The sequence below is a fragment of the Ammospiza nelsoni genome, chromosome 5 (assembly GCF_027579445.1).
Source record: "Ammospiza nelsoni isolate bAmmNel1 chromosome 5, bAmmNel1.pri, whole genome shotgun sequence".
Lineage (NCBI taxonomy): Eukaryota > Metazoa > Chordata > Aves > Passeriformes > Passerellidae > Ammospiza > Ammospiza nelsoni.
Genome location: NC_080637.1, coordinates 230097 through 253623, shown reverse-complemented (window position 1 = coordinate 253623; position 23527 = coordinate 230097). Strand labels below are relative to the sequence as shown.

The 23527-nt window shown below is 62.1% G+C and overlaps 2 protein-coding genes across 5 annotated transcripts in view; one reads left to right on the top strand and one right to left on the bottom strand.

The window, feature by feature from the left end:
• Window positions 1–18013, top strand: part of TNPO3 (transportin 3) — a 24510-nt gene extending 6497 nt beyond the window's left edge. Inside the window, exons 4-23 of the mRNA XM_059472480.1 lie at window positions 380–536; window positions 2168–2311; window positions 5831–6006; window positions 6678–6816; window positions 7811–7957; window positions 8946–9053; window positions 9500–9591; window positions 11546–11685; window positions 11757–11948; window positions 13037–13128; window positions 13650–13726; window positions 13932–13992; window positions 14424–14564; window positions 15078–15194; window positions 15643–15737; window positions 15868–16024; window positions 16320–16487; window positions 16657–16769; window positions 17354–17444; window positions 17519–18013. Coding sequence (XP_059328463.1) covers window positions 380–536; window positions 2168–2311; window positions 5831–6006; window positions 6678–6816; window positions 7811–7957; window positions 8946–9053; window positions 9500–9591; window positions 11546–11685; window positions 11757–11948; window positions 13037–13128; window positions 13650–13726; window positions 13932–13992; window positions 14424–14564; window positions 15078–15194; window positions 15643–15737; window positions 15868–16024; window positions 16320–16487; window positions 16657–16769; window positions 17354–17414 — 2377 coding nt within the window. The 3' untranslated portion in view covers window positions 17415–17444; window positions 17519–18013. The remainder of the gene's footprint in view (window positions 1–379; window positions 537–2167; window positions 2312–5830; window positions 6007–6677; window positions 6817–7810; window positions 7958–8945; window positions 9054–9499; window positions 9592–11545; window positions 11686–11756; window positions 11949–13036; window positions 13129–13649; window positions 13727–13931; window positions 13993–14423; window positions 14565–15077; window positions 15195–15642; window positions 15738–15867; window positions 16025–16319; window positions 16488–16656; window positions 16770–17353; window positions 17445–17518) is intronic.
• Window positions 18003–23527, bottom strand: IRF5 (interferon regulatory factor 5). Of its 4 annotated transcripts, none has more exons than XM_059472482.1 (10): window positions 23382–23527; window positions 22281–22600; window positions 21258–21444; window positions 20857–20909; window positions 20723–20753; window positions 20374–20655; window positions 19500–19889; window positions 19084–19202; window positions 18545–18812; window positions 18003–18205 (listed from the first exon to the last, which is right to left on the bottom strand). In XM_059472482.1, the coding sequence occupies exons 2-9, from the start codon at window positions 22449–22451 to the stop codon at window positions 18579–18581; spliced, it is 1467 nt and encodes a 488-aa protein (XP_059328465.1). In that variant the 5' UTR covers window positions 22452–22600; window positions 23382–23527; the 3' UTR covers window positions 18003–18205; window positions 18545–18578. The 4 variants fall into 4 exon arrangements, with proteins under 4 accessions (XP_059328465.1, XP_059328467.1, XP_059328464.1 ...); XM_059472484.1 differs by having other exon boundaries at window positions 18003–18177; XM_059472481.1 differs by having other exon boundaries at window positions 18003–18812.

The following is a 23527-nucleotide window of genomic DNA, read 5'->3' as shown; positions in this document are numbered from 1 at the left end:
ATGGAGCAGTGGGGCTGGATTATCCCCAGATGTCCCCACACGCTGCTGCACAGTGACAGCAGCAGCCCCTGGGGCTGCCACCACCCTGAGTCCGTTGGCAACAGGAGGGGGTGGGATTGCTCCGGGCAGTGGCACCTGGACTCACAGAGCTCATGGGCTGGGAAAGCTTCTGTCACTGCTCTGTTGTAAATCTGGGCTGAGCCATGCTGGAGGCTCCTCTTGATAGGGCTGTGGCTGGACACTGCCTGTCCTTGAGGCAGGACTGTTGCTGAATCCATGGGATTGGGAAGGGGCCTTAGAGCCCTGCCGTGGTGCGGGGTGCCCTGCAGCCCTGGCCGTGCTGTTGCCAGCGCTGAGGTGTCCCCTGTGCCCGTGGCAGGTACAGCACCGACGTGACGTCGCTGCCCTTCCTGCTGGAGATCCTGACGGTGCTGCCCGAGGAGGTGCACAGCCGCTCGCTGCGCATCGGCGCCAACCGCCGCACCGAGATCATCGAGGACCTGGCCTACTACTCCAGCACCGTGGTGTCCCTGCTGGTGAGCAGCCTCCAGCTGCCTCTGCCCCAGGGCACCCAGCCCGCCCCAGGGCGCCCAGCCCGCCCCAGGGCACTGGAGCTTTGCTTGGGCTGGAAAAGCCCTCAGAGCCCGCGTGCCCAACCATCCCCCAGCACTGCCAGGGCCACCAGCGACTGGGTCCCCGAGTGCCACTTCCACCGGCTCTGAAATCCCAACAGGGATGGAGACTCCAGACCTCCCTGGGCAGCTGTGCCAGGGCTGCAGAGCCCTTTCCAGGAAGGAATTTTTCCAGTATCCAACCTGAGCCTGCCCTGGCACAGCTCAAGGCTGCTTCCCCTTATCCTGTGTCAGGAGATGGGGCTGAGCTGTGCCCTCTGCCCAGCAGCCCAGGTGTTGCTGGAGAAGCCTCTTCCCCCATTCCATGTTTATCCCAGCAGAGTTCCCTGCCAGTCCCTCTGCAGCTGTCAGGGCAGCCCAGCTCCACCTGTTCTGGGAGAAGTTGTCTGAGCAAGTCCTTGCTCAGTCTGAAATTCCTTCACCTTCCTCGAGTCCCCTTCCAGGGCCACCCTGCCCTGCCAGCCCCAGCTTTTCCAGGGACACCTGGGAGATCCTGGCTGGAGGATCAGGAGTCCCCACACTGTGCTGTCCTCTCCAGCCCCATGTTTTCCTGGGATATCCCAGCTGGCACACCAGGGGGCCCCCACACTGGGCTGTCCCCTCCAGCCATGTCCAGCCCCAGCTTTTCCCAGCATCCCTGGGAGATCCTGGTTGGCATACTGGGGACACAGGCAGTGTCACCTCGCTCTGGTGCTCACAGCTGCTCAGAGCTGACACAGGATCACCAAGGCCTGGCCCTGTCCCTGCACATTCCTGATCCCTCTGCACCTGCCTGAAGCTTTCCTGAGCTTTCCTTGTTGGTGCCAGCATGGGCATTTCCACCACCTACCTGAAGAGTATTTATATTTTCTATGTGGGATTTAAATGCCAAATTCCCGTCTTCAGTTACAAAATGCAGCATTCCAGGGACTGTGATGAGGCGGGGTGCCTTTAGGACTGAAATGTCAAGTGAGATGATCTCTGGAAGCTCTTGTGCAAGGATTCCTGGGCCAGTCTAGGGGGTCTAGGATCTTTCTCCACATCCTGCCTGTCCACCCCTTCCCCCTTTCCCAGTCGAGGCTGGGGCTTTTGGCAGGGCTCTGCTGGGCACTGGGCTGCAGCTGGAGCATTGGCCAGCACTGGGAATGAGCTGCTGCCATCCCACAGCTCAGCACATCCTGCCTTGGACACCGGGGTGGCGTGTTTGGAACGTCCCTTGGGACAGGTCTGGCTCTCAGCAGCAGCCTCTCTCTGCAGAGGTGGTTTTCTGGGAGAAGGGTTAAACTGGGATTGTCAGGTGTGAACATCCCTGATGGCTGTGCTCTGCTGGCCCAACACGGGATCCTGCAGGAGTGGGGATGAGGGAGCTGCTCCAGCTGCTCTGCTGCTCCTGTGGGCTCTGTCCCTCCCTCTCACTGAGTCCAGGGCTGTTGGTGACAGGGGTGCTGGGAGCAGCCTGCCTCTGGAATGTTCTCATGGGGCCTCCAGAGGATGGTTATTTCTCATGGACCACCCGCTGGAGTCACATCCTGACTGGCTGTGCCGTGTCCCTGCAGGTGACATGTGTGGAGAAGGCAGGCAACGAGGAGAAAATGCTCATCAAGATCTTCCGCTGCCTGGGCAGCTGGTTCAACCTGGGCGTCCTGGACAGCACCTTCATGGCCAACAGCAAGCTGCTGTCCCTGCTCTTCGAGGTGCTGGTGAGTGCTTCCCAGGAGCTAGGGGGGCTCCAGGGGGGACACTGGGCAATGCCAGCAGGACTGAGGTGAGGAGCAGGGGGTTCATCCCTCCTGTCACGCAGGGACTCTCTGGTTCCCTCTGGCCAGATCAGCTCCACAGGGTGGGCAGTGCAGGCAGGGAGGTGCCACTGCCCATGAGGTGCCAGGTGAGGTTTGTCACACCCAGGGGTGCCAGGTGAGATTTGTCACACCCAGGGGGTGCCAGGTGAGGTTTGTCACACCCATGGGGTTCCAGGTGAGGTTTGTCACACCCAGGGGTGCCGGGTGAGGTTTGTCCCACCCCGAGGGTGCCAGGTGAGGTTTGTCACACCCAGGGGTGCCAGGTGAGATTGTCACACCCAGGGGGTTCAAGGTGAGGTTTGTCCCACCCAGAGGGTGCCAGGTGAGGTTTGTCACACCCATGAGGTGCTGGGTGAGATTGTCACACCCCGAGCGTGCCAGGTGAGGTTTGTCACACCCAGGGGTGCCAGGTGAGGTTTGTCACACCCAGGGGTGCCAGGTGAGGTTTGTCACACCCAGGGGTGCCGGGTGAGGTTTGTCCCACCCCGAGGGTGCCAGGTGAGGTTTGTCACACCCAGGGTCCCAGGTGAGGTTTGTCACACCCAGGGGGTGCCAGGTGAGGTTTGTCACACCCAGGGTCCGAGGTAAGGTTTGTCCCACCCAGAGGGTGCCAGGTGAGGTTTGTCACACCCAGGGGTGCCGGGTGAGGTTTGTCCCACCCCGAGGGTGCCAGGTGAGGTTTGTCACACCCAGGGTCCCAGGTGAGGTTTGTCACACCCAGGGGGTGCCAGGTGAGGTTTGTCACACCCAGGGTCCGAGGTAAGGTTTGTCCCACCCAGAGGGTGCCAGGTGAGGTTTGTCACACCCAGGGGTGCCAGGTGAGGTTTGTCCCACCCAGAGGGTGTCAGGTGAGGTTTGTCACACCCAGGGTCCCAGATGAGGTTTGCCATCCTCGTGTCTGGGCATTGGAAGCCTCTGTTGGAACTTAAGAATAAAAAGAGGATGTATCAGCGTTGGAAGAAGGGTCAGGTCTCTAAGGAAGTATTCAAGAAGGCTGCTAGAACATGCAGAAAAAAAAAATAGGGAGGCCAAAGCTCAATTTGAACTCAGAATGGCGACTACTGTTAAGGATAATAAAAAATGTTTTTATAAATATATTAATGGTAAGAAGAAAGGTAAGACCAGCCTTTGTTCCTTATTGGACAAAGGTGGGAACTTAGTATCTGCAGATGAGGAGAAGGCAGAAGTGCTTAATGCCTATTTTGCCTCAGTTTTTAGTGGGAAGATGACTTGCCCTCAAGACACCTGCCCGCCTGGGCTGGTTGATGGTGACAGGGAGCAGAATGGTCCCCCCATTATCCAAGAAGAGGCTGTCATAGAACTACTGAAATGCTTGGATGTTCATAAATCTATGGGACCAGACGGGATCCACCCCAGGGTAATGAGAGAGCTGGCAAACGAGTTTGCAAAGCCACTCTCCATCATTTACCAACAGTCATGGCTTACTGGTGAGGTTCTGGATGACTGGAAGCTGGCCAATGTGATACCCATTCACAAAAAAGGTGCAAAGGAGGATCCTGGTAATTATAGACCAGTCAGCCTGACCTCAGTACCTGGCAAAATAATGGAACAGTTTATATTAAGCGCCATCACGCAAAATTTGCAGGATGGCCAGGGTATCAGACCCAGCCAGCATGGATTTAGGAGGGGTAGATCATGTCTGACTAACCTGGTCACCTTTTATGACCAGGTAACCCGCCTAGTGGATGCAGGGAAGGCTGTAGATGTTGTTTACTTGGATTTCAGCAAGGCCTTTGACACTGTCTCCCACAGCATACTCCTAGACAAACTGGCAGGCCGTGGCTTGGACAGGAATACCCTTTGCTGGGTTCAGAACTGGCTGCATGGCTGGGCCCAGAGAGTGGTGGTGAATGGTGTCACATCCAGCTGGGGACCAGTCACCAGTGGTGTCCCTCAGGGGTCTGTGCTGGGGCCAGTTCTGTTCAATATTTTTATTGATGACATGGATGAGGGCTTAGAGTCTTTTATTAGCAAATTTGCAGATGACACTAAATTGGGAATGTGTGTAGATCTGCTAGAGGGACGTAGGGCTCTGCAGAGAGATTTGGAACGGTTGGATGGATGGGCAGAATCTAATGGTATGAAGTTCAGTAAGTCCAAGTGCCGAGTTCTGCACTTTGGCCACAATAACCCCCTGCACCGATATAAGCTGGGGACGGTGTGGCTGGACAGTGCTCAGGTGGAAAGGGACCTGGGGGTGCTGGCTGACAGTCGGCTGAACATGAGCCAGCAGTGTGCCCAGGTGGCCATAAGGCCAATGGCATCCTGGCCAGTATCAGGAACGGTGTGGCCAGCAGGAGCAGGGAGGTCATTCTTCCCCTGTACTCAGCACTGGTGAGGCCTCACCTGGAGTATTGCGTCCAGTTCTGGGCCCCTCACTTTAGGAGGGACGTTGAGATGCTTGAGCGTGTCCAGAGGAGGGCAACGAGGCTGGTGAGGGGCTTGGAGCACAAGCAGTATGAAGAACGACTGAGGGAGTTGGGGTTGTTCAGCCTGGAGAAAAGGAGACTAAGGGGTGACCTTATCACTCTCTTCAACTTCCTGAAGGGTGGCTGTGATGAGCTGGGGGTCAGCCTCTTTCTCTGGGCGACAGCAGACAGAACAAGAGGACACAGTCTCAAGCTGCGCCAAGGCACATGCAAGCTAGAATTAAGAAGGAAGTATTTTACAGAAAGAGTGGTCAGATACTGGAATCACCTACCCAGTGAGGTGGTGGAGTCATCATCCCTCGAAGAGTTCAAAAAAAGACTGGATGTGGCACTTGCTGCCATGATCTAGTTGAATTGTTAGAACATGGGTTGGACTTGATGATCTTACAGGTCTCTTCCAGCCTTGAATTTCTGTGATTCTGTGATTCTGTGGTGTTTCCCCTCCTATGCTTGCCAGGGAATTTGCCAGGGTCCCTTGGGGAAGGGTCAGTCTGGCCTGGAGTGTCCAGGGAAGCAGGTTACGAGGCCAGTGGGGGCTGTGGCTGTGCAGGAGTGTTTCCACAGAATTCTTTGGGTTGGAATAGATCTCCAAGATCAAATCCAGCCATTGTGGGAACCAGAACAAAAACCTGGTGGTTTCATTACTGCCTGATAGCATGGTGTAATTGGGGCAGCAGAGGGGCAGCTCCCATTTCTGCTCTGGTGACCAGTTACAGCACCCAGGGAATGGCTGGAGCTGTGCCAGGGAGGGTCAGGCTGGAAACCAGGAAAGGTTCTGCCCCAGAGGGTGCTGGGCACTGCCCAGGCTGCCTGGGGAATGGGCACGGCCCCGAGGCTGCCAGAGCTCCCTCCCTGGGATCGTTGGGGTGTCTGTGCAGGGCCAGGAGCTGGATCTGGGATCCCTGTGCTCCCTTCCAGCTCAGGATGTTCCATGACCCTTTGATAATTGCTGGGCTTTTGTGCCTTGCAGCAACAGGACAAGACCTCGTCCAACCTGCACGAGGCCGCGTCGGACTGCGTGTGCTCAGCCCTCTACGCCATCGAGAACGTGGAGACCAACCTGCCCCTGGCCCTGCAGCTCTTCCAGGGCGTGCTCACCCTCGAGAGTGCCTATCACATGGCTGTGGCACGGGAGGACCTGGACAAGTGAGGGACAGGGACCTTGCTGTGGCCGGGAGGGACGGGCAGGACAGCGCTGACCTGCTAGGGCCACGTCAGCCTCCAAAGGGAGATACCGGTGCCAGGGCATCAGCACTGCTGGGGGCACTGGGGCTGGGCAGTGCCTGTCCCTGTGCTGGGCACTCGTGGGGTCACACCCAAGTCCTGGGGGCAGGTCTGGGCCCCTCACTGCAAGAGAGACCTGGAGGGGCCAGGGGCTGGGCTGGACCGGAGCCGTGCTCTCAACGGCCTTTTGGAGAAGTTTGAGATCGCTATTTCAGCAGATTTGCTTATTGGAGTGCAGTGTTTGCACCCACTTCCCCTGCTGGAGTCTCTCCCAGCTGCTGGCAAAGCAGAATTTGGGGTTTCTCACTCTGCCCAAGGCCCTGGGCACATTTTGCCCAGCCGTGCCCCGCACTGGGGTAGAGCCCTTGAGGCCGATCCAGCCCCTGTCCCACGCTACTGGGATAAAGCCCTTGAGGCCGATCCAACCCCTGTCCCCTTGTCCCTCTGCACTGGGGTGGAGCCCGTGAGGCTGATCCAGCCCCTGTCCCTCTGCACTGGGATAAAGCCCATGAGGCTGATCCAGCCCCTGTCCCCTTGTCCCTCTGCACTGGGATAAAGCCCATGAGGCTGATCCAGCGCCTGTCCCTCCGCAGGGTGCTCAACTACTGCCGTGTGTTCACCGAGCTGTGCGAGACGTTCCTGGACAAGATCGTGTGCACGCCGGGCCAGGGCCTGGGCGACCTGCGCACGCTGGAGCTGCTGCTCATCTGTGCAGGGCACCCGCAGTACGAGGTGAGCTGCAGCCAGGCACGGGGCAAACCTTCCTGCTGCTGCTGCTGCTGCCCAGTCATGGCCCTGGGAGCTCTGGAATCCCTGCTCTGCACTTGTGGGCTTCGCGTTTCCCTCTGGGTGTCCTGGGATTGCCAGCTCAGCTCTGAAACCCCTGTTAGTGCTTTCCCGCGTGTTCAGGTGCAGCTCAGTGGGGATTTGTGGTTCCTGGGAACTTTGCCCTGTCAGTGACTGAAATGATAGTTCATATCAAAGTGCCCACCCACCTACCTTAGGAGCAAAACTTGTCGTTGTTTTGGTCTCTTTTTATCTTTTATTTAATTCTTTATCCTTTTATTCTTCCGAAACCTTTAAGTGCCAGTAGCTGATCCCTGCCTGTGTGCAGTGGATGGAAGCTGCTGCCTGGCTGGTTTGCCATGGGAGAGGCAGGGTGGCTGTCCTCCAGCAGGCCCTATACACTCCCTGGGGTCCCTGGGACCCTTTTCCTCCCTTCCCAGGTCTGTTAAGCTCAGTGTTCCTTGGCCACAAGCTCATCCTGTGCCATCAGTGCTGAGGGGGACATGGAGCTCTGCAGCTGGTCCTGACTAAATCTGCACTCATGTTTTTTGTGCAATAACCACACAATAAATTAAAGATCCCACCACAAAGAGGTTGCATCCACTTGCAGCCCAAGCTGCTCCCAGAGCCCCAGGCCCCGCTCTGGGGTGGTTCTGGGCTGGAGAGGCTTTGGCTGCCAGGGGTTGGGGCAGCTCTTCAGTGTCACTGGGGGATCCCAAGCCCTTTATAAGTGACAGGCAGAGAAATCAGTGGACCTGGGGCAGCTGGTCCCTGTGTCACCACTGTGTGGCACAGCAGCTCTGACACACATCTGTGGTGCTGCCACTGCTGCCACCCGGGGCCAGGGTTTCTGTTTCTCCATCGGGACTACTGACACAGTGAGGGAATAGCTATGTTCTGCTATTCTGTAACAAAATGCTGTATTTTTCTTTCCAAACAGGTGGTAGAAATTTCCTTTAACTTCTGGTATAGACTGGGGGAGCACCTGTACAAGACGGACGATGCTGTGATCCACAGCATCTTCAAAGCCTACATCCAGCGCCTGCTGCACGCGCTGGCCCGGCACTGCCAGCTCGACTCCGACCACGTAAGGGCCTGTGCAATGGCCAGGGGGGTGTGTGTGTGTGTGTGTCCCTATGGAACAGCTGGGATGTGTGTGTCTGTGTGTGTGTGTCCCTGTGGAACTGCCGGGGCAGTGGGATGTGTGTGTGTGTCGCTGTGGCACAGCTGGGATGTGTGTGTGTCCCTGTGGAGGCACTGGGATGTGTGAATCCCTGTGCAAGCACTGGGATGTGTGTGTGTGTGTGTCCCTGTGGAGGCACTGGGATGTGTGAATCCCTGTGCAAGCACTGGGATGTGTGTGTGTGTGTGTGTGTGTCCCTGTGGAGGCACTGGGATGTGTGAATCCCTGTGCAAGCACTGGTATGTGTGTGTGTGTGTGTGTCCCTGTGGAGGCACTGGGATGTGTGAATCCCTGTGCAAGCACTGGTATGTGTGTGTGTGTGTGTGTGTCCCTGTGGAGGCACTGGGATGTGTGAATCCCTGTGCAAGCACTGGGATGTGTGTGTGTGTGTCCCTGTGCAAGCACTAGGATGTGTGTGTGTGTTCCTGTGGAACTGGCAGGGCAGTGGGATGTGTGAATCCCTGTGCAAGCACTAGGATGTGTGTGTGTGTCCCTGTGGAACTGGCAGGGCAGTGGGATGTGTGTGTCCCCTTGGAAGCTGTGTTGTCCCTGCTTGAGGCAGTTTTATTGGGTTCAGGATGGCATGGCTCGCTAGTTCCAGCTGGTGTCTTCTTCCATGCACTCTGGGATGGTTTGTCCTCTCCTCCCCTCCTCATCCCCTTGCTTCCCGTCCCTTCCTCACTAGTTGGAGCAGGAATACACGGTGTGTGCTCAGGCTGGTCATGTTTCCCTTGGGCACAGCTCTGCAGACCCTCCAGCAGCCAGGTCTGTGGCAGGAGGGCAGGAATGCTGGGTCTCCTTGAAACAGAATCAGTGGTGTTGCCCTGGCTGTGGCTGAGGGGGAGCCTGAGCTCCCGTGAGCTGCCCTTGTGCTGTCCCTGCTGTCCCTCAGGAGGGAGTCCCGGAGGAGACCGATGACTTCGGCGAGTTCCGCATGCGTGTCTCGGACCTGGTGAAGGACCTCATCTTCCTCGTGGGCTCAGTGGAGTGTTTTGCTCAGGTGGGTTTGTGGGAGTGCAGTGAGGTGCAGGCAAATGCCAGGGGAGGTCACCGAGCCCTGGTGGCCTTTGGGACTGCAGGAGGTCACACACACCTTGTGCACAGGGAATTGTGTGGTGGGAGCTGTTCTGGGAGAGCAGGAGGTGTGGGAGCACCAGGAGGTTCCTGACATGTTGGGGAAAGCCACTGTGGTCCCACGGTGTGGAACGGGGGGTTTCTGTGGGCCCACAGCTGGGGTGGGAGTTTGGGTATGGGATGGGTGAGGGTGGGAGTTTTGGGCTGGGAGGGGTCAGGAGCAGGCTGTGGGGCTGGGATGGGTGAGGGTGGGAGTTTTGGGCTGGGAGGGGTCAGGAGCAGGCTGTGGGGCTGGGATGGGTCAGGAGCAGGGCCGTGGGGCAGGGGTTGGTGATGGGGCTCCTGGCCCCTCAGTGACCGTCCCTCCCACAGCTCTACGCGACACTCAAGGACGGGAACCCGCCCTGGGAGGTGACAGAGGCCGTGCTCTTCATCATGGCCTCCATCGCCAAGAGCGTCGACCAGTGAGTCCTGTCTGTGTCTGGGGGGGCTAGGGCTGCCTCCCTGTGACACAGACACCACAGATATCCCAAGGACATTCCCATCCCTGGCAGTGCCCAAGGCCGGGTTGGACCGGGCTTGGAACAAGCTGGGACTATGGGAGGTGTCCCTGCCATGGCAGGGGTGCCACTGGAGGGGCTCTGAAGTCTGTTCACACCCAAACCATTCATTGGAGATCCTTCCACATCCAGGTGGAGTTTTCCTAGGTATCCTAAGGGAAGGTTAAGTCACTGAAAGTGTTTCCTCCTATGTTAGTGACAGTGGAAGTGTGGACAGGTGACACCCAGGGCGGTGAGCCCGCAGCGAGTCCTGTGCACTGTCGGCAGTGGGACAACCCAGCTGACTTTCCCTGGGCTTGGAATGCTGTCCCTCCCACCCCTGGGACACTGGGATCCCCATCCCTCTCTTCCCTGGGAGGCTGTGATTGCCGTCACTCCTTTTCCCAAGGAGGCTGGTGACACCATCCCTCCTTTCCTTGTGAGGCTGGCAATCCTATCCCCCTGCTCCCCAGGTACCTGGAGGAGTCACCTCAGCACCTCAGTCCCTTCACATCACCAGCTCCTGTTATCTGTGTTGAGGCTGCTCCTGCTTGCTTTTCCAATGCCTTGTTCCCAGGAGTGCTGGCTGGAAGCACTGGGGCTCTACCCCCACCAGCCTGGGATCACCCATCACACCCTCCTACAGTGGTGGGCTCAGATAATGAACCCCCAGATAATGAACCCCCTGGTTTTCGTGTCCCCCAGTAGTGGTGGGGCTCAGCTCCCAGATAATGAACCCCCTGGTTCTCATCTCCCCCAGCAGTGGTAAGGCTCATTCCCAGGTAATGAACTCCCTGGTTCTCGTGGGGCTCAGTTCCCAGATAATGAACCTCCTGGTTCTCGTGTCCCCCAGTAGTGGTGAGGCTCAGCTCCCAGGTAATGAACCCCCCTGGTTCTTGTGGGGCTGAGCTCCCAGATTATGAATGCCCCTGGTTCTCCTGTCCCTCCGTAGTGGTGGGGCTCAGTTCCCAGATAATGAACCCCCTGGTTCTCATGCTTCCCCAGTAGTGGTGGGGCTCAGTTCCCAGATATTGTACCCGCCTGGTTCTCCTGTCCCTCCGTAATGGTGAGGCTCAGCTCCCAGATAATGACCCCGCTGGTTCTCCTGTCCCCCAGCAGTGGTGGGGCTCAGCTCCCAGGTAATGAACCCCCTGGCTGTTGTGTCCCCCAGCAGTGGTGGGGCTCAGCTCCCAGGTAATGAACCCCCTGGCTGTTGTGTCCCCCAGCAGTGGTGGGGCTCATTCCCAGGTAATGAAGACCCTGGTTCTTGTGGGGCTCAGTTCCCAGGTAATGAACCCCCTGATTCTTGTGTCCCCCAGCAGTGGTGGGGCTCATTTCCCAGGTAATGAACCCCCCTGGTTCTTGTGGGGCTGAGCTCCCAGATTATGAATGCCCCTGGTTCTCATGCCCCTCCCCAGTGGTGGGGCTCAGTTCCCAGGTAATGAACCCCCCTGATTCTTGTGTCCTCCAGTAGTGGTGGGGCTCAGTTCCCAGATAATGAACCCCCTGATTCTTGTGTCCCCCAGCAGTGGTGGGGCTCAGTTCCCAGGTAATGAACCCCCTGATTGTGTGTCCCCCAGCAGTGGTGGGGCTCAGTTCCCAGGTAATGAACCCCGTGGTTCTCGTGTCCCCCGGTAGTTGTGGGGCTGAGCTCCCAGGTAATAAACCCCCTGCTTCTCCTGTCCCCCAGCAGTGGTGGGGCTCTCCCTGGAGGCATTCTGTGTTCCCTGTCCGTTCCCCACTGTGGCACTGGTGTCCGTGGGGCAGAGCCCCCCTCACAGGGGTTGTCCCAGTGTGCTCCCAGTCCCGTGGCACGCTCACAGTCCCTGTGAGGCGAGGCAGAGGGTCCAGCAGCCCCTGAGCCGAGGCTGTCCCGCAGGGAGAACAACCCGACGCTGGTGGAGGTGCTGGAGGGCGTGGTGCGGCTGCCCGAGTCGGTGCACACGGCCGTGCGCTACACCAGCATCGAGCTGGTGGGCGAGATGAGCGAGGTGGTGGACAGGAACCCGCAGTTCCTGGGTGAGTCCCGCGCCCCCGCCGTGCCCCCGTGCCCCTGGCAGCCCCGCTGCACTGAGCCCCTGTCTCCGCAGATCCCGTGCTGGGCTACCTGATGAAGGGGCTCTGTGACCGGCGCCTGGCGTCGGCCGCGGCCAAGGCCATCCACAACATCTGCTCCGTGTGCCGGGACCACATGGCCCAGCACTTCTCGGGGCTGCTGGAGATCGCCCGCGCCCTCGACTCCTTTGCGCTGTCGCCCGAGGCCGCCGTGGGGCTGCTCAAGGGTGGGTATCATCCCGGGCCCTGGGGGTTATCCTGGGAGCTGCCAGGGGTGTCCATGGGCGTTGCTCCCCAGGGTGCTGAGCCCCATCCTCATGGGGTTTGTCCTGATGGACCCCAAGTCCCATTCCACATGCAGAGCATCCTCAGGAGTTCCCCTGGGGCTGGAGGTAGAAATAAATCCTGTATTGGTAACTGTCCCCATGCCTGAGACAGAGCTCAGGGACTGTCCTGGGCTGGATACATGGGGAGAGTGTGTGGGAAATGCTGAGAGCCAGGCTGGCAGTGGGTCACTGCTCCATCCAAACTCTGGGAATCACCTGCTGGACACAGAGGGTGGAGGTTTGGGAGTATTGGTCATTCTTTTAGAGAGTTTGGGCTCAAGAACGGAGATTTTTAACTCACAGTGTTGGTGTCTCACTGGACTCTTGGGCACCATAAGCCTCCTCAACCACAGATGGTTTTGGGGATATGCCTTAAAGATTTTCAGTGAATTCCAGTGCTGCTGGAGCCTTTATCCCCAGAGCCAGGGAGCCTTCACTGCAATCGTGTGCTGCCATGGGAGACTAAATCCCCTTGTTCCCCTGGATGCCCCAGCACCAGCTGTGCTGCTCCTTTCCCTGCCAGAGGGTTTTCTCCCCCTCCCTTAGAACAAGCCAGGAATTCCCGAGCCAGGGAGGTTCCCCCTGGGGTGGTTGGCACCACAGCCAGATCCTGGCTGTGCCAAAGCTGGGAGTGAGCTGCTGCCCATTGGGAGCGGGAGCGGCTCAGTGCTCCTCATGTTCCATGGCTGGGAGCCCCAAAGCACCTTCCCTGGAGATTCCCAGGATCTCATAGTGCTGCTGGACTGGCATGGGGACACTGGGGACACGTGGTGAGCCCAGATGTGCTTGTGGATCTGTTGTCCTGTCCCTGTCCCTCACACCAGCGTCGCTCCCTGCTGGGACTGAAGCGTTTCGGTGTCTGGTTCAGCCAGAGCCAGGTTCAGCTGCGGGGAAACTCCCAGGCCCTGCCCCTGTCCCACAGCCCTTCCATCTGGGAATGTGATCGCCCCTGTGCCCTCCCTGCTCCTGAGCCATGTGTGTCCTTGCAGGCACGGCGCTGGTGCTGGCCCGGCTGCCCCTGGAGAAGATCTCGGAGTGCCTGAGCGAGCTCTGCGCCGTGCAGGTGCTGGCGCTCAAGAAGGTGCGTTGGGATGGGGGGACAGCACCTGGGAGGGGATGCTGGGGACAGTGAGGACAGTGGCCAGGCCCCAGCCCTGCTACAGCAGCTGTGTCCTCAGAGCCAGAGCTGTATCCTAGAGTAACGGAGTTGTTTGGGTTGGAGAAGCCCCTGGAGCCCCTTGAGTCCAACTGTTCTCCAGCACTGCCAAAGCCACCACTGATGTCCCCAGGTGCCACATCCACACAGCTTCTAATCCCTTTGGGAATGGGGACTCCACCCCTGCCCTGGGCAGATGTGCCAGTGCCAGGAATAATTTCCCCAGTGTCCAACCTGACCCTCCCCTGGCACAGCTTGAGGCCATTCCCTCTCATCCTGTCACTTGTTCCATGGGGCAGGGCCCAGCGCCCACACAGGACATGGCCAGGACTGAGCCCTTCTCTGATCCCACCTGAGGAGCTGCTGCTGGTGGGGTCAGTGTCCAGGCAGTGTCTGCCCAGGGCTACCTGTGCTCCTGGAATCCTATCCTGTTCCCTTGTTTCCAGCTGCTCTCCCAGGAGCCAAGCAATGGCCTCTCCTCAGACCCTACAGTGCCCCTGGATCGACTCGCCGTCATCTTCAGGTGAGGAAGGAGCTGGGGCACTGCTGCTCCCCCAGAGCATGACTCTGCACTGCCCCCTTCTCCCCAGCCCTGGTGGAAGTCTCTGCTTCCCCAGGTTCCAGCTCCTGAGGTGACCCCCAAGCCAGTTCCTCTTCCACTTCCCACAGCTCCAACCTTTTCCTTGGCTGTAATCCCAAACCCCCTTAACCCTTGGCTGTTCCCACAGACACACCAACCCCATTGTTGAGAACGGCCAGGTCCACCCGTGCCAAAAAGTCATTCAGGAGGTGCGTGGAGAGGGCTGGGATCTGGGGACAGGGTTCTGTGGGGGGTTTTGGGGTGGGGGTTTCCTGGGTGTTAAAGTTTATGGGGGTACCTGGGGTGTTGTACAGAGTTGGGAACAAGGCTGCATGTGAGGGGAGCCGTGGGGCACCTTCCTGTCCATCCTGGAAGCAGGGATTGGGGTGTGGAGGGGGAAATCTGAGGCTTCAACCCTCTGGAAGGGGCCCTGGCTCTGAGAATGGCCCCGGTGTTTGATTTCCCTGCCCGTGTCCCGTTTGCCACGCTGCACCGGAGGGGATAAACCCCCCCAGGCTCCCCAGAAACCTTTCCTCCCCCATGTGCCATCCCTCCCTGGGGTCCGGGTGCTCGGGGGGCCGGGGGGGAGCGGGCAGAGTGTCCCTGGTCAGGTGTGACCCCTCCTCGTGTGCGTGCCCAGATCTGGCCGGTGCTGTCGGAGACCCTGAACAAGCACAGTGCCGACAACCGCATCGTGGAGCGCTGCTGCCGCTGCCTGCGCTTCGCCGTGCGCTGCGTGGGCAAGGGCTCGGCCGCGCTGCTGCAGCCCCTCGTCACACAGGTGGGCACACAGCTAGCCTGGGGGCTCGCTCAGGGGTTGCTGTGGCTGCCACGAGCGTTGCAGGGGTGGCTGTGGGCACGGGGAAGTGCTGCAGCGAGTCCTGGCAGTCTTGGGAATTCAGCATAAGCCCTTGGGGAGGAGAGAGGCTTTGGAAGAGGTGTGGAGTGCAGGGAGGTTGTGGATCCCCGTGTGTGTGTGTGTGTGTGTGTGTGTGTGTGTGTGATTTGGGAGGAGTGTGTGAAACCCTGCATGGTACAGCTCCTTGGGGAGGTAACCCAGCCTCAGGGAAGGATCCCTGAGTCCCAGAGGTGGGTGTTCCCTGCTCCACTTGGCTCCTGCCAGGCTCCAAGGGGAAGGTTCCATAGGGAAGTGCTGCTGGCTCAGGTGCCCTGAGCACAGAGAGTCTCTCAGGACCTGAGCAAGTCCCTTGGGATGTCCCTGCCCACAGGGGCCAGGCTGGGGATGGAGGGATGTGGGGTCAGGGCAGATGTGGCAGCGTTCCTGTCTCCCCAGATGGTGAATGTGTACCGTGAACACCAGCACTCCTGTTTCCTCTACCTGGGCAGCATCCTGGTGGATGAGTACGGCATGGAGGAGGGCTGCCGGCAGGGCCTGCTCGACATGCTGCAGGTGGGGCTCACCTGCCCAAATCACAGCGTCACTCAGGGTGGAAATCCCTCTGAGCCCCTCAAGTCCAACCGTCCCCCAGCACTGCTGAGGCCACCACTGGCCCTGTCCCCAAGTGCCACATCCACACAGCTTTGAAATCCCTCTGGGAGTGGGCACTCCACCCCTGTCCTGGGCAGCTGTGAGCTGTGCCAAGGCTGGACAGCCTTTCCAGGAGGAATTTTCCCTAATATCCCATCTATATAGAATCTCAAACTGGTTTGGGTGAGAAGGGACCTTGAAGCCCATCTGTGGGCAGGGCCATCTTCCACTATCCCAGGTTGTCCCCAGCCCCCTGCAGCCTGTCCTTGGGCACTTCCAGGGATGGGGCAGCCCTAGCCTGTTCCATGTGGGGAAGGGCAGCTTGAGGAGTGATCCCAGGTAGTTGCTGATGGATCCCTGTTCTCCCCAGGCTCTCTGCATCCCCACCTTCCAGCTCCTCGAGCAGCCCAACGGCCTCCAGAACCACCCTGACACCGTGGATGACCTCTTCCGCCTGGCAGCCAGGTGCCACCTCCTTCACAGGCCACCCAGCCTCTCTCCCGTCGTGGAGGGTCCCCTGGGAGCTCCCACGGGAGCAGTGGGGCGGGGAGAGGCAGGCCCTGCCCTGATGTCCATCTGTCTGTGTCCTGGGCAGGTTCATCCAGCGCAGCCCCATCACCCTCCTGCGCAGCCAGGTGATGATCCCCATCCTGCAGTGGGCCATCGCTGCCACCACCCTGGACCACCGGGACGCCAACTGCAGCGTCATGAAATTCCTGCGGGACCTCATCCACACCGGGGTGGCCAACGACGTGAGTGACACTCGGGGGTGTCACCGTGGAATCCTGGCATGGCTGGGTGGGAAGGGACCCCAGAGCCCCTGCAGTGCCACCGCTGCCATGGCAGGGACACCTCCCACTGTCCCAGGCTGCTCCAGCCCCGTCAGCCCCACCATCCTCAGCTGCCCTGTCCTGGTGTCCCCACAAGCCACCCACGCTGGTCTCTCCATCGCTGCTGGCAGAGAAGCTCTGGGAGTTGCCTGCCCCCAGGACCAGTGTGTGTCCCTGTCCCCAGGCCCTGCCCACCCCCTTCTCCTTCCTCCCGCAGCATGAGGAGGACTTTGAGGTGCGGAAGGAGCTCATCAACCAGGTGATGACCCAGCTGGGGCAGCAGCTTGTGAACCAGCTCCTGCAGACGTGCTGCTTCTGCCTCCCGCCCTACACCCTGCCTGACGTCGCCGAGGTGCTCTGGGAGATCATGCAGATCGACCGCCCGGTGAGGGGGCACGCACAGGGACAGGATGGGACCCCAGAGGGGCAGGGCTGGGACCCCAGAGGGGCAGGATGGCCCCAGGGGCAGGGCTGGCACCCCAAGCTCTGCCGAGGCAGGGCCCGGGAGCCAGGCTGGGCTCCCCATTCCGAGTCGCTCCCTTTCCCTGGCACAGACGTTCTGCCGCTGGCTGGAGAACTCGCTGAAGGGGTTGCCAAAGGAAACCACGGGCGGAGCCATCCAGGTGACACACAAACAGCTCACCGACTTCCACAAGCAGGTCACCAGGTGAGTGCCACGGGCTCTCCAGCTGGCGCCAGCTCCCTCCCCCAGGCTGGCCTCCAGCAGCCCCAGCCCTGTGCTGTTGGTGCTGCTGGGATGTGCCACCTGCCTGCACGGGGCCCTGGGGCTGTGTGGCGCCTCTGCCATCACCCAACGGGTTTTTCTGCCCAGCCCCATCCCTGTCGAGCCACGGGCCCTTCTGAGCCACCTCCTCATCCCCGTGAGTCACTGGTTGCAGCTGCCAGGCCCTGCCCAGGCCTGTCCCTTCCCAGGGCCATCTGCTTTGGGAACATCACCTCCCTCTGCCTGGCTCCATCTGGTCCCTGGACAAATCCCAGAGGCTGAGTGCCTGGGGGCAGCTGGTTCCTTCCACCCAGCCACCACCGTGATAGCCTATGAGTCTGCTCCAGGGACAGTCCCAGGGGCTGCCGACCTCGTTGTGCCCTGACGATTGTCCCTTCATCTCTCCAACACCTTGGAGCCGAGCTGCCAGGCTCCCGGCTCCCAGCTCCCATCCCTCGGCAGGACACCTTCCCTGGGTCCCACATGTCCCCTTGGGGTCACCCCTGATGTCCCCCCTTGTCTTGCAGTGCTGAGGAATGTAAACAAGTCTGCTGGGCTCTGAGGGACTTCACCCGCCTGTTCCGATAGCTCCGGCTCCACGTGGCACCTGTCTCCCAGGTAAGGGCTGGCTCCGGGTCCCCCGCCCCACAGGACATCGGGGACAAAGGGTGAAGCTCCCTTCCTCCTGCCAGGAATGTCTTTAAGGAGCAGACAGGCAACAGCAACCCAAGAATGTGTCCCACAATCAGCCGAGGGCTCTCGCCCGCTGCAGCGCGTCCCGGAGTCCGGAGCCACGGGAGGGAGGAGGGCTCGGGGGTCCCGGCGGCCCCGCCCGCCCGGGGCTGGGCACCGCCTGGCACCGCCCGCCCGGGGCTGGGCACCGCCCGAGCAGCAGCCCCGGGGCAGCGCCTCCGACCCGACTGCAACCCACCAGGCACCGGAGCCACGCCGAGCCACTCGGCTCCGCCCGGCAGCAAAAGAAGCAGAAAAACTTTCTGTGAAATGGAGACAAAAAGAAGGAAAAGAAACAAACAAAAAACAAACAGTACAAATTGTTTAGGAAGATGGGGGGGTCAGTCTGGGGGTCCCGGGGCGCTGCCCCCCTGAGCCCACCGTGGCCTGCCTGGTGCCGACTCCCCGAGACGACACAGGCGGGACGGACTCTGCAAATAGAGATTTATATTTTATTTTGTTCTGCTTTTTTTGTTTGTTTTCTTGTTTGGTTTTTTCTTTTTTTTTTTTTTCCCTTTTTCGGGGTTTTCTTTGGTTTGATTTTGGGGTAGGAGGCGGTGGCTCGAGTGCGGGCAGGGCGGGCGGGCGCATGCGGTTCCCTCCGGGGGTGTGTAGCCATCTCGAGAACAATAAAAAACAACAAAAAACTGAAAAAATAAATTAAAACTTCCTAAGGTCCCTCTGGTTCTCTTCCCAGGGCTGGGGCTGCTTTGTGCTCCCCCAGCGCTGGGTATCCCCCATCCCTGGGGGCTCCAAGTCCAAGGTGGCCCCAGCCCTGTTTTCTTGCTGTTTGCCCCCAAAATCCCAGGGGGATTATCCTGGGCAGTGCAGGGAGGAGCGCAGGGCTGCCCCAGGGATGGGGTCTCGGTCCCCTTCCCCTGCAGAGCACCCTGGTGCTGGTCCCTGCCAGCTCTGGGGGGACAGGCGTGGGGACGGTGCTGGGTGGCCCCGGCCCCGCCAGCCGAGCGGGCCCCGCAGCGACTCACCCCGGCTGGCAGTGCCACTGTGCCCGTGTCCCCATCAGCGGGGCAGGGGCCCGGGGGGCAGCGCCCAGGGCCCCGCGGCAGGGCTGGGCGGGGGCTGCGCCGGCGGCAGCCGCTGCTGGCTCTGCCACAGCTGGTGCAGCTCCTTGAACTGCTCCACCATCCTGTCCTTGAGGTCGGGGTGCGAGATCTGCAGCGGGATGCTGTCGGCCGACCACGACAGCTCCCCGGAGAACATCTCGAGCAGCAGCCGCGCCGCCACTGGCACCACCTGCGGGAGCCGCGGGGCGTCACCGGGACAGGGACCCCCAGGGTGTCACCGGGACAGGGACCCCCAGGGTGTCACCGGGACAGGGACCCCCAGGGCGTCACACCGGGACCCCCAGGGCGTCACCGGGGCAGGGACCCCCAGGGCGTCACACCGGGACCCCCAGGGTGTCACTGGGACAGGGACCCCCAGGGCGTCACCGGGGCAGGGACCCCCAGGGTGTCACACCGGGACCCCCAGGGCGTCACCGGGACAGCCGCGGGCCGGCCCCCACCTGCACCGTGATCAGCTTCTTCTCCTTGGGCTTCTGGTCTGGCCACTCCTCGCCGAAGCAGAGGAAGATCTCGAAGGGGGGCGGCGTGGGGGTCCGCCCCTTCTGGAACTGGATGAGGCCTGCGGGGCCCACACCGAGGTGAGGGACAGGATGAGACCTCATGCCTGCCTGGGCCACCGGCACCCCACTGAGGGCAACCCCGAGAGCCAGCTGGTGACCCCCATCCCAGCTCTGTCCCCCCATCCCACCAGGTTCCCATGTGCCACCCGGTGTCCCCACCATTCCAGCTGGTGTCCCCACTGCACGTTTGTCCCCTGATGCCACCAGGTGCCTGGTGTGCCCCCACCCCAGCTGGCCTCTCCATCCCAACCCATTGCCCTCAAGGGTCACAGGGCCACCTCCCCCTCCCCTCTGACCGTTGAGGAAGCCCTCGAGGCTGAAGAGCTTGGTCCTTGTCTCCCTCTGGATGGGGTTGGGGCCGGGTTGGGGCGCGGCACAGGGCCCAGTCCAGAAGACCTTGCACTGGCACAGGCGGAGGGCGAAGAGGTCCTGGCCCTGCAGCTCCAGGATGAGCCCTCGGTCCAGCACGTCCAGCAGCTGGTGGGTGTAGAAGCGCTGCTTCTCGTTGGGAATGGTGTCGGGAGCAGGGAAGGGCACCTGCTCCAGCGTCAGCGGCCCGAAGAGCTCCTCCTGCTCCCGCGTGGGCTCCAGGCTGCTGTGGAACAGCCGGCAGCCGTGCGGGTTGCTCACGGTCAGGGCGCACACCTGGCGGCCCCGGTACTGGAACTTCAGCTCCAGGTCAGTCACTGCCGGGGGGACACGGGGTCAGCGGGGCTGGGAGCACCCCAGGGACACCCCGTGCACCCCCTGCCACCCTCACCATCCCACAGCCACCCCAGGGACACCCCGTGCACCCCCTGCCACCCTCACCATCCCACAGCCACCCCAGGGACACCCCGTGCACCCCCTGCCACCCTCACCATCCCACAGCCACTCTGTGCCCACAGTCACCTAATCCAGCCACCCCATGGCCATCCCCTGGCCACCCTCATCATCCCACAGCCACCCCATGGCCACCCTCACCCAGTGACCCTGTGGCCACTTCCATCCATCCCATGGCCACCCCACAGCCTTGGCCACTCTGTCCCACCCCCATGGCCACCCCACAGCCTTGGCCACTCTGTCCCATCCATCCCATGGCCACCCCGCAGCCATGGCCACTCTGTCCCACCCCCATGGCCACCCCAGTCCTTCCAGCCCCCCCACCCATGGCCCCCCAGCCCTGCTCACGTGGCAGCATGTGGGGGCTCACGAGCAGGTCGGGGATCAGGTGCTCTGTGGGTGCCACCGGGCAGCTGGACGAGGGTCCCGGGGGGCCCAGGGGGGGCCCCATCTCAGCGAGGGCACCCGGGAGCAGCTCAGGGGGTCCATGGGTGCCCCCCGCCTCCCCCTGCAGCAGCGCCGGGGGGGGACCCCCAAAGGGCCCCCCCGGGGGGCAATGGCCGGCAAAGAGGGGAGCCTCCTCCTTGGGCCAGGGGTAGGGGGGCAGCAGGTCCCCCCCGTGCTGCGAGTCTGGAGCAGAGAGGGGGGTCAGAGGCTGCACCCCAACCCCCCAACCCACCCTGAGCCCCCCACTCACCATCGATGCTCAGCGATGTCATCTTGTGCAGCTGCAGGGCAGAGGGGGCGTTACGGGACCCCCCCCAATACCCCCCAGGCCCTCTGGGGTGTCCCCAGTTTGGGGATCCCCCCACCCCGAGCCCCCCAAGATACCTGGCTGACATCTTCCTCCCCGCTGCAGCCATAGTCATCCTCATCCCCACCGTCTGCAAGGGAGAGAGGGGCTGGGAAATGCAGAGGGACCTGGGGGTGCTGGGGGGGGACATTGAGGGGTCCTGGGGACTCATGGGGGGATATTGAGGGGTCCTGGGGACTCATGGGAGGATATTGAGGGATATTGAGGGGTCCTGGGGACCCATGGGGCACTGAGGCTTCACAGGGGCTGGGTGGGTCCCTTGGGGGGTGCAGGTCTCTGGGGGCGCTGGGTCCTTGCGGGGTGTGGGGGCTGCCGGGGGGCTCACGGGTGCTGGGGTTTGTGGGTGTGTGGGATGCCAGGTCTCTGTGGGCGCTGGGATTTTGGGGGCCGCTCCGAGGGCTCCCCAGAGCCGCCGTACCTGCGCCGCCGGGGGGCTCCTCGCAGAGCTCGTAGATGCGGAAGGGCTGCGCCGGGGAGCCGCGGGGCCCGTCCAGCAGCAGCCGGAACTCGCGGCTCTTGTTGAGGGCGCAGCGCAGCGTGGCCTTCCAGCGGGGGGGGTCCGGCGGGTCCCCGGCGCGGAACCGGCCCGTCTCCTGCGCCCACGCCTGCGGGGGGCCCAGCGCGGCACCGCGGCCCGTGTGCCCCATGGTCATTGTCCCGCCAGCCCCGGCCCGTGCGCCCCGTCACCGCTGTCACCCCCAGCCCGTGTGCCACATCATCCTCGTCACCCCATCCCGTGTGCCACATCATCCTTGTCACCCCATCCTGTGTGCCCCATCATCCTTGTCACCCCCATCCCGTGTGCCACATCACCACTGTCACCCCCAGCCCGTGTGTCACATCATCCTTGTCACCCCATCCCGTGTGCCCCCTCACCACTGTCACCCCCATCCCGTGTGCCCCATCATCATTGTCACCCCCATCCCGTGTGCCCCCTCACCACTGTCACCCCATCCCGTGTGCCCCCTCACCATTGTCACCCCCAGCCCGTGTGACCCCATCACCATTGTCACCCCCATCCCGTGTGCCCCATCACCATTGTCACCCCCATCCCGTGTGACCCCATCACCATTGTCACCCCCATCCCGTGTGCCCCCATCATCCTTGTCCCGCCAGCCCCATCCCGTGTCCCTCGTCACCCATCACCCTGTCACTCCTGTCCCTTGTGCCCCATATCCCCACTGTCACCCACCCCATGTCCCCACTGTCACCCCATCACCCATCGCCCCCATCCCATGTCCCCGGGTCCCCATGTCGCCGTCCCACGTGCCCATTGTCACCCACCCCATGTCCCCACTGTCACCCCATCGCCCATCTCCCCATCCCATGTCCCTCCCCACTGTTACTCCATTGCCCCCCTCCCATGTCCCCCAGTCCCCATGTCCCCATTGTCCCCGTCCCACGCGCCCACTGTCGCTCCCGCCCCGTGTCCCGGTGTCACCTTAAAGATGGTGTCGTGGTCCTGGGGCCCCGGGGGGTTCCTGGTGGCGTGTCCCCAGGGGATGACGAAGCGGCGGCGCTCGGGGTCGAGCCAGCGCAGGCCCGGGAAGCGGCGGCTGCTGACCTGGGCCACCAGCCAGGGCTTGAGGCGCACCCGCCGCGGGGGCTCCATGGCCCGGGGCACCCGAAAGAGGAACCGGCCCCGCTCGGCCCGCGGGGCGGCCCCGGTTCCGCTTTCGGAGGGCGCGGGAGCCCCCCCGAGCTCTGCCCGCCCGGGGAGTCGGGGGCGGCACCCGCGGCCGAAAGCAGAAGCTGCGGTGGCTTCGGGGAAAGAAAAGAGGAGCTGAGAACGGGAGGGGACACGAGGGACAGGGGGGACAGGGGACACACAGAGGGGAGAGCGGGACACAGGGAACGTGGGAGGCGACGGGGACGGAGGGGACAGGGGACAGGGGACACGAGGGACAAGGGGAGGGCACGGGATGGGAGACACGGGGACACAGCGGACAAGGGGAGTACACAGGGGACACACGCGGGATGGGGACACCTGTAGCGACACTGGGATGTGAAGAGACGGGAAACGTCCGGGAGACGGGACATGGAGAAGGGAGGAGGGTCACGGGTGACGTGAGGAGAGAGGGGACACGGGATGGGGGGGACACGGTCAGAGGGTGAGCGGGGACAGAGGACACAGGGTCAGGGGTGGCACACGAGGGACGGGGGGACACGGAGAGCACATGGGGGACACGGAATGTCCCGGCCGCGGTCCCTGCTCAGTCACAGGAGCCCCGCGAGGGGAGCGCCCCCCGCTCCCCCCCGGTCCCCCTTAGCGGGGCAGTGCCCACGCGTGTCGCACGGACCGGCCCGGCCGCGGCTCCGCGCTGGGCACGGCGTGTCCGGGGCTGCCGCCCCGCTCACGGACCGGGACCTGTCCCCGCGGCTGTCCCCGGCATCTCAGCCTCGCCCCGCCACGGCCGCGGCCCCCCCCCCCATGGCCCCCTCCCCACGGGGTCCCTCCCCACGGGAACCACCCGCGGGGTCCCAGCCCATGGGGTCCCCCCGCGGACTCCCCGCGCCCGTCGGGAGCGGTCCCGGGTCTCACCTGCGCTCGGGGCCGCTCCCGGCGCCGCCGCCCGGCGCTTCCGCACGCGGGGCCGGGCGTGGGCGTGGGGCGAGACCGGCCGGGCCCGCGCCGGGACGCGGGGCGTGGAGCGGGGCTCCCGGTGTCCCCACGGGGTCACCCCCCCT

What these genes read in the sequence shown, in the direction of transcription:
- IRF5 (XM_059472481.1), bottom strand. Translation starts at nt 22,451, where the DNA reads ATGGAGCCCCCGCGGCGGGTGCGCCTCAAGCCCTGGCTGGTGGCCCAG. An exon ending in GAGCCCCCACATGCTGCCAC is followed by an intron (nt 19,890 to 20,373) that starts GTGAGCAGGGCT and finishes TCCCCCCGGCAG; the next exon opens with TGACTGACCTGGAGCTGAAG. An exon ending in CCTCGAGGGCTTCCTCAACG is followed by an intron (nt 19,203 to 19,499) that starts GTCAGAGGGGAG and finishes TGGGCCCCGCAG; the next exon opens with GCCTCATCCAGTTCCAGAAG.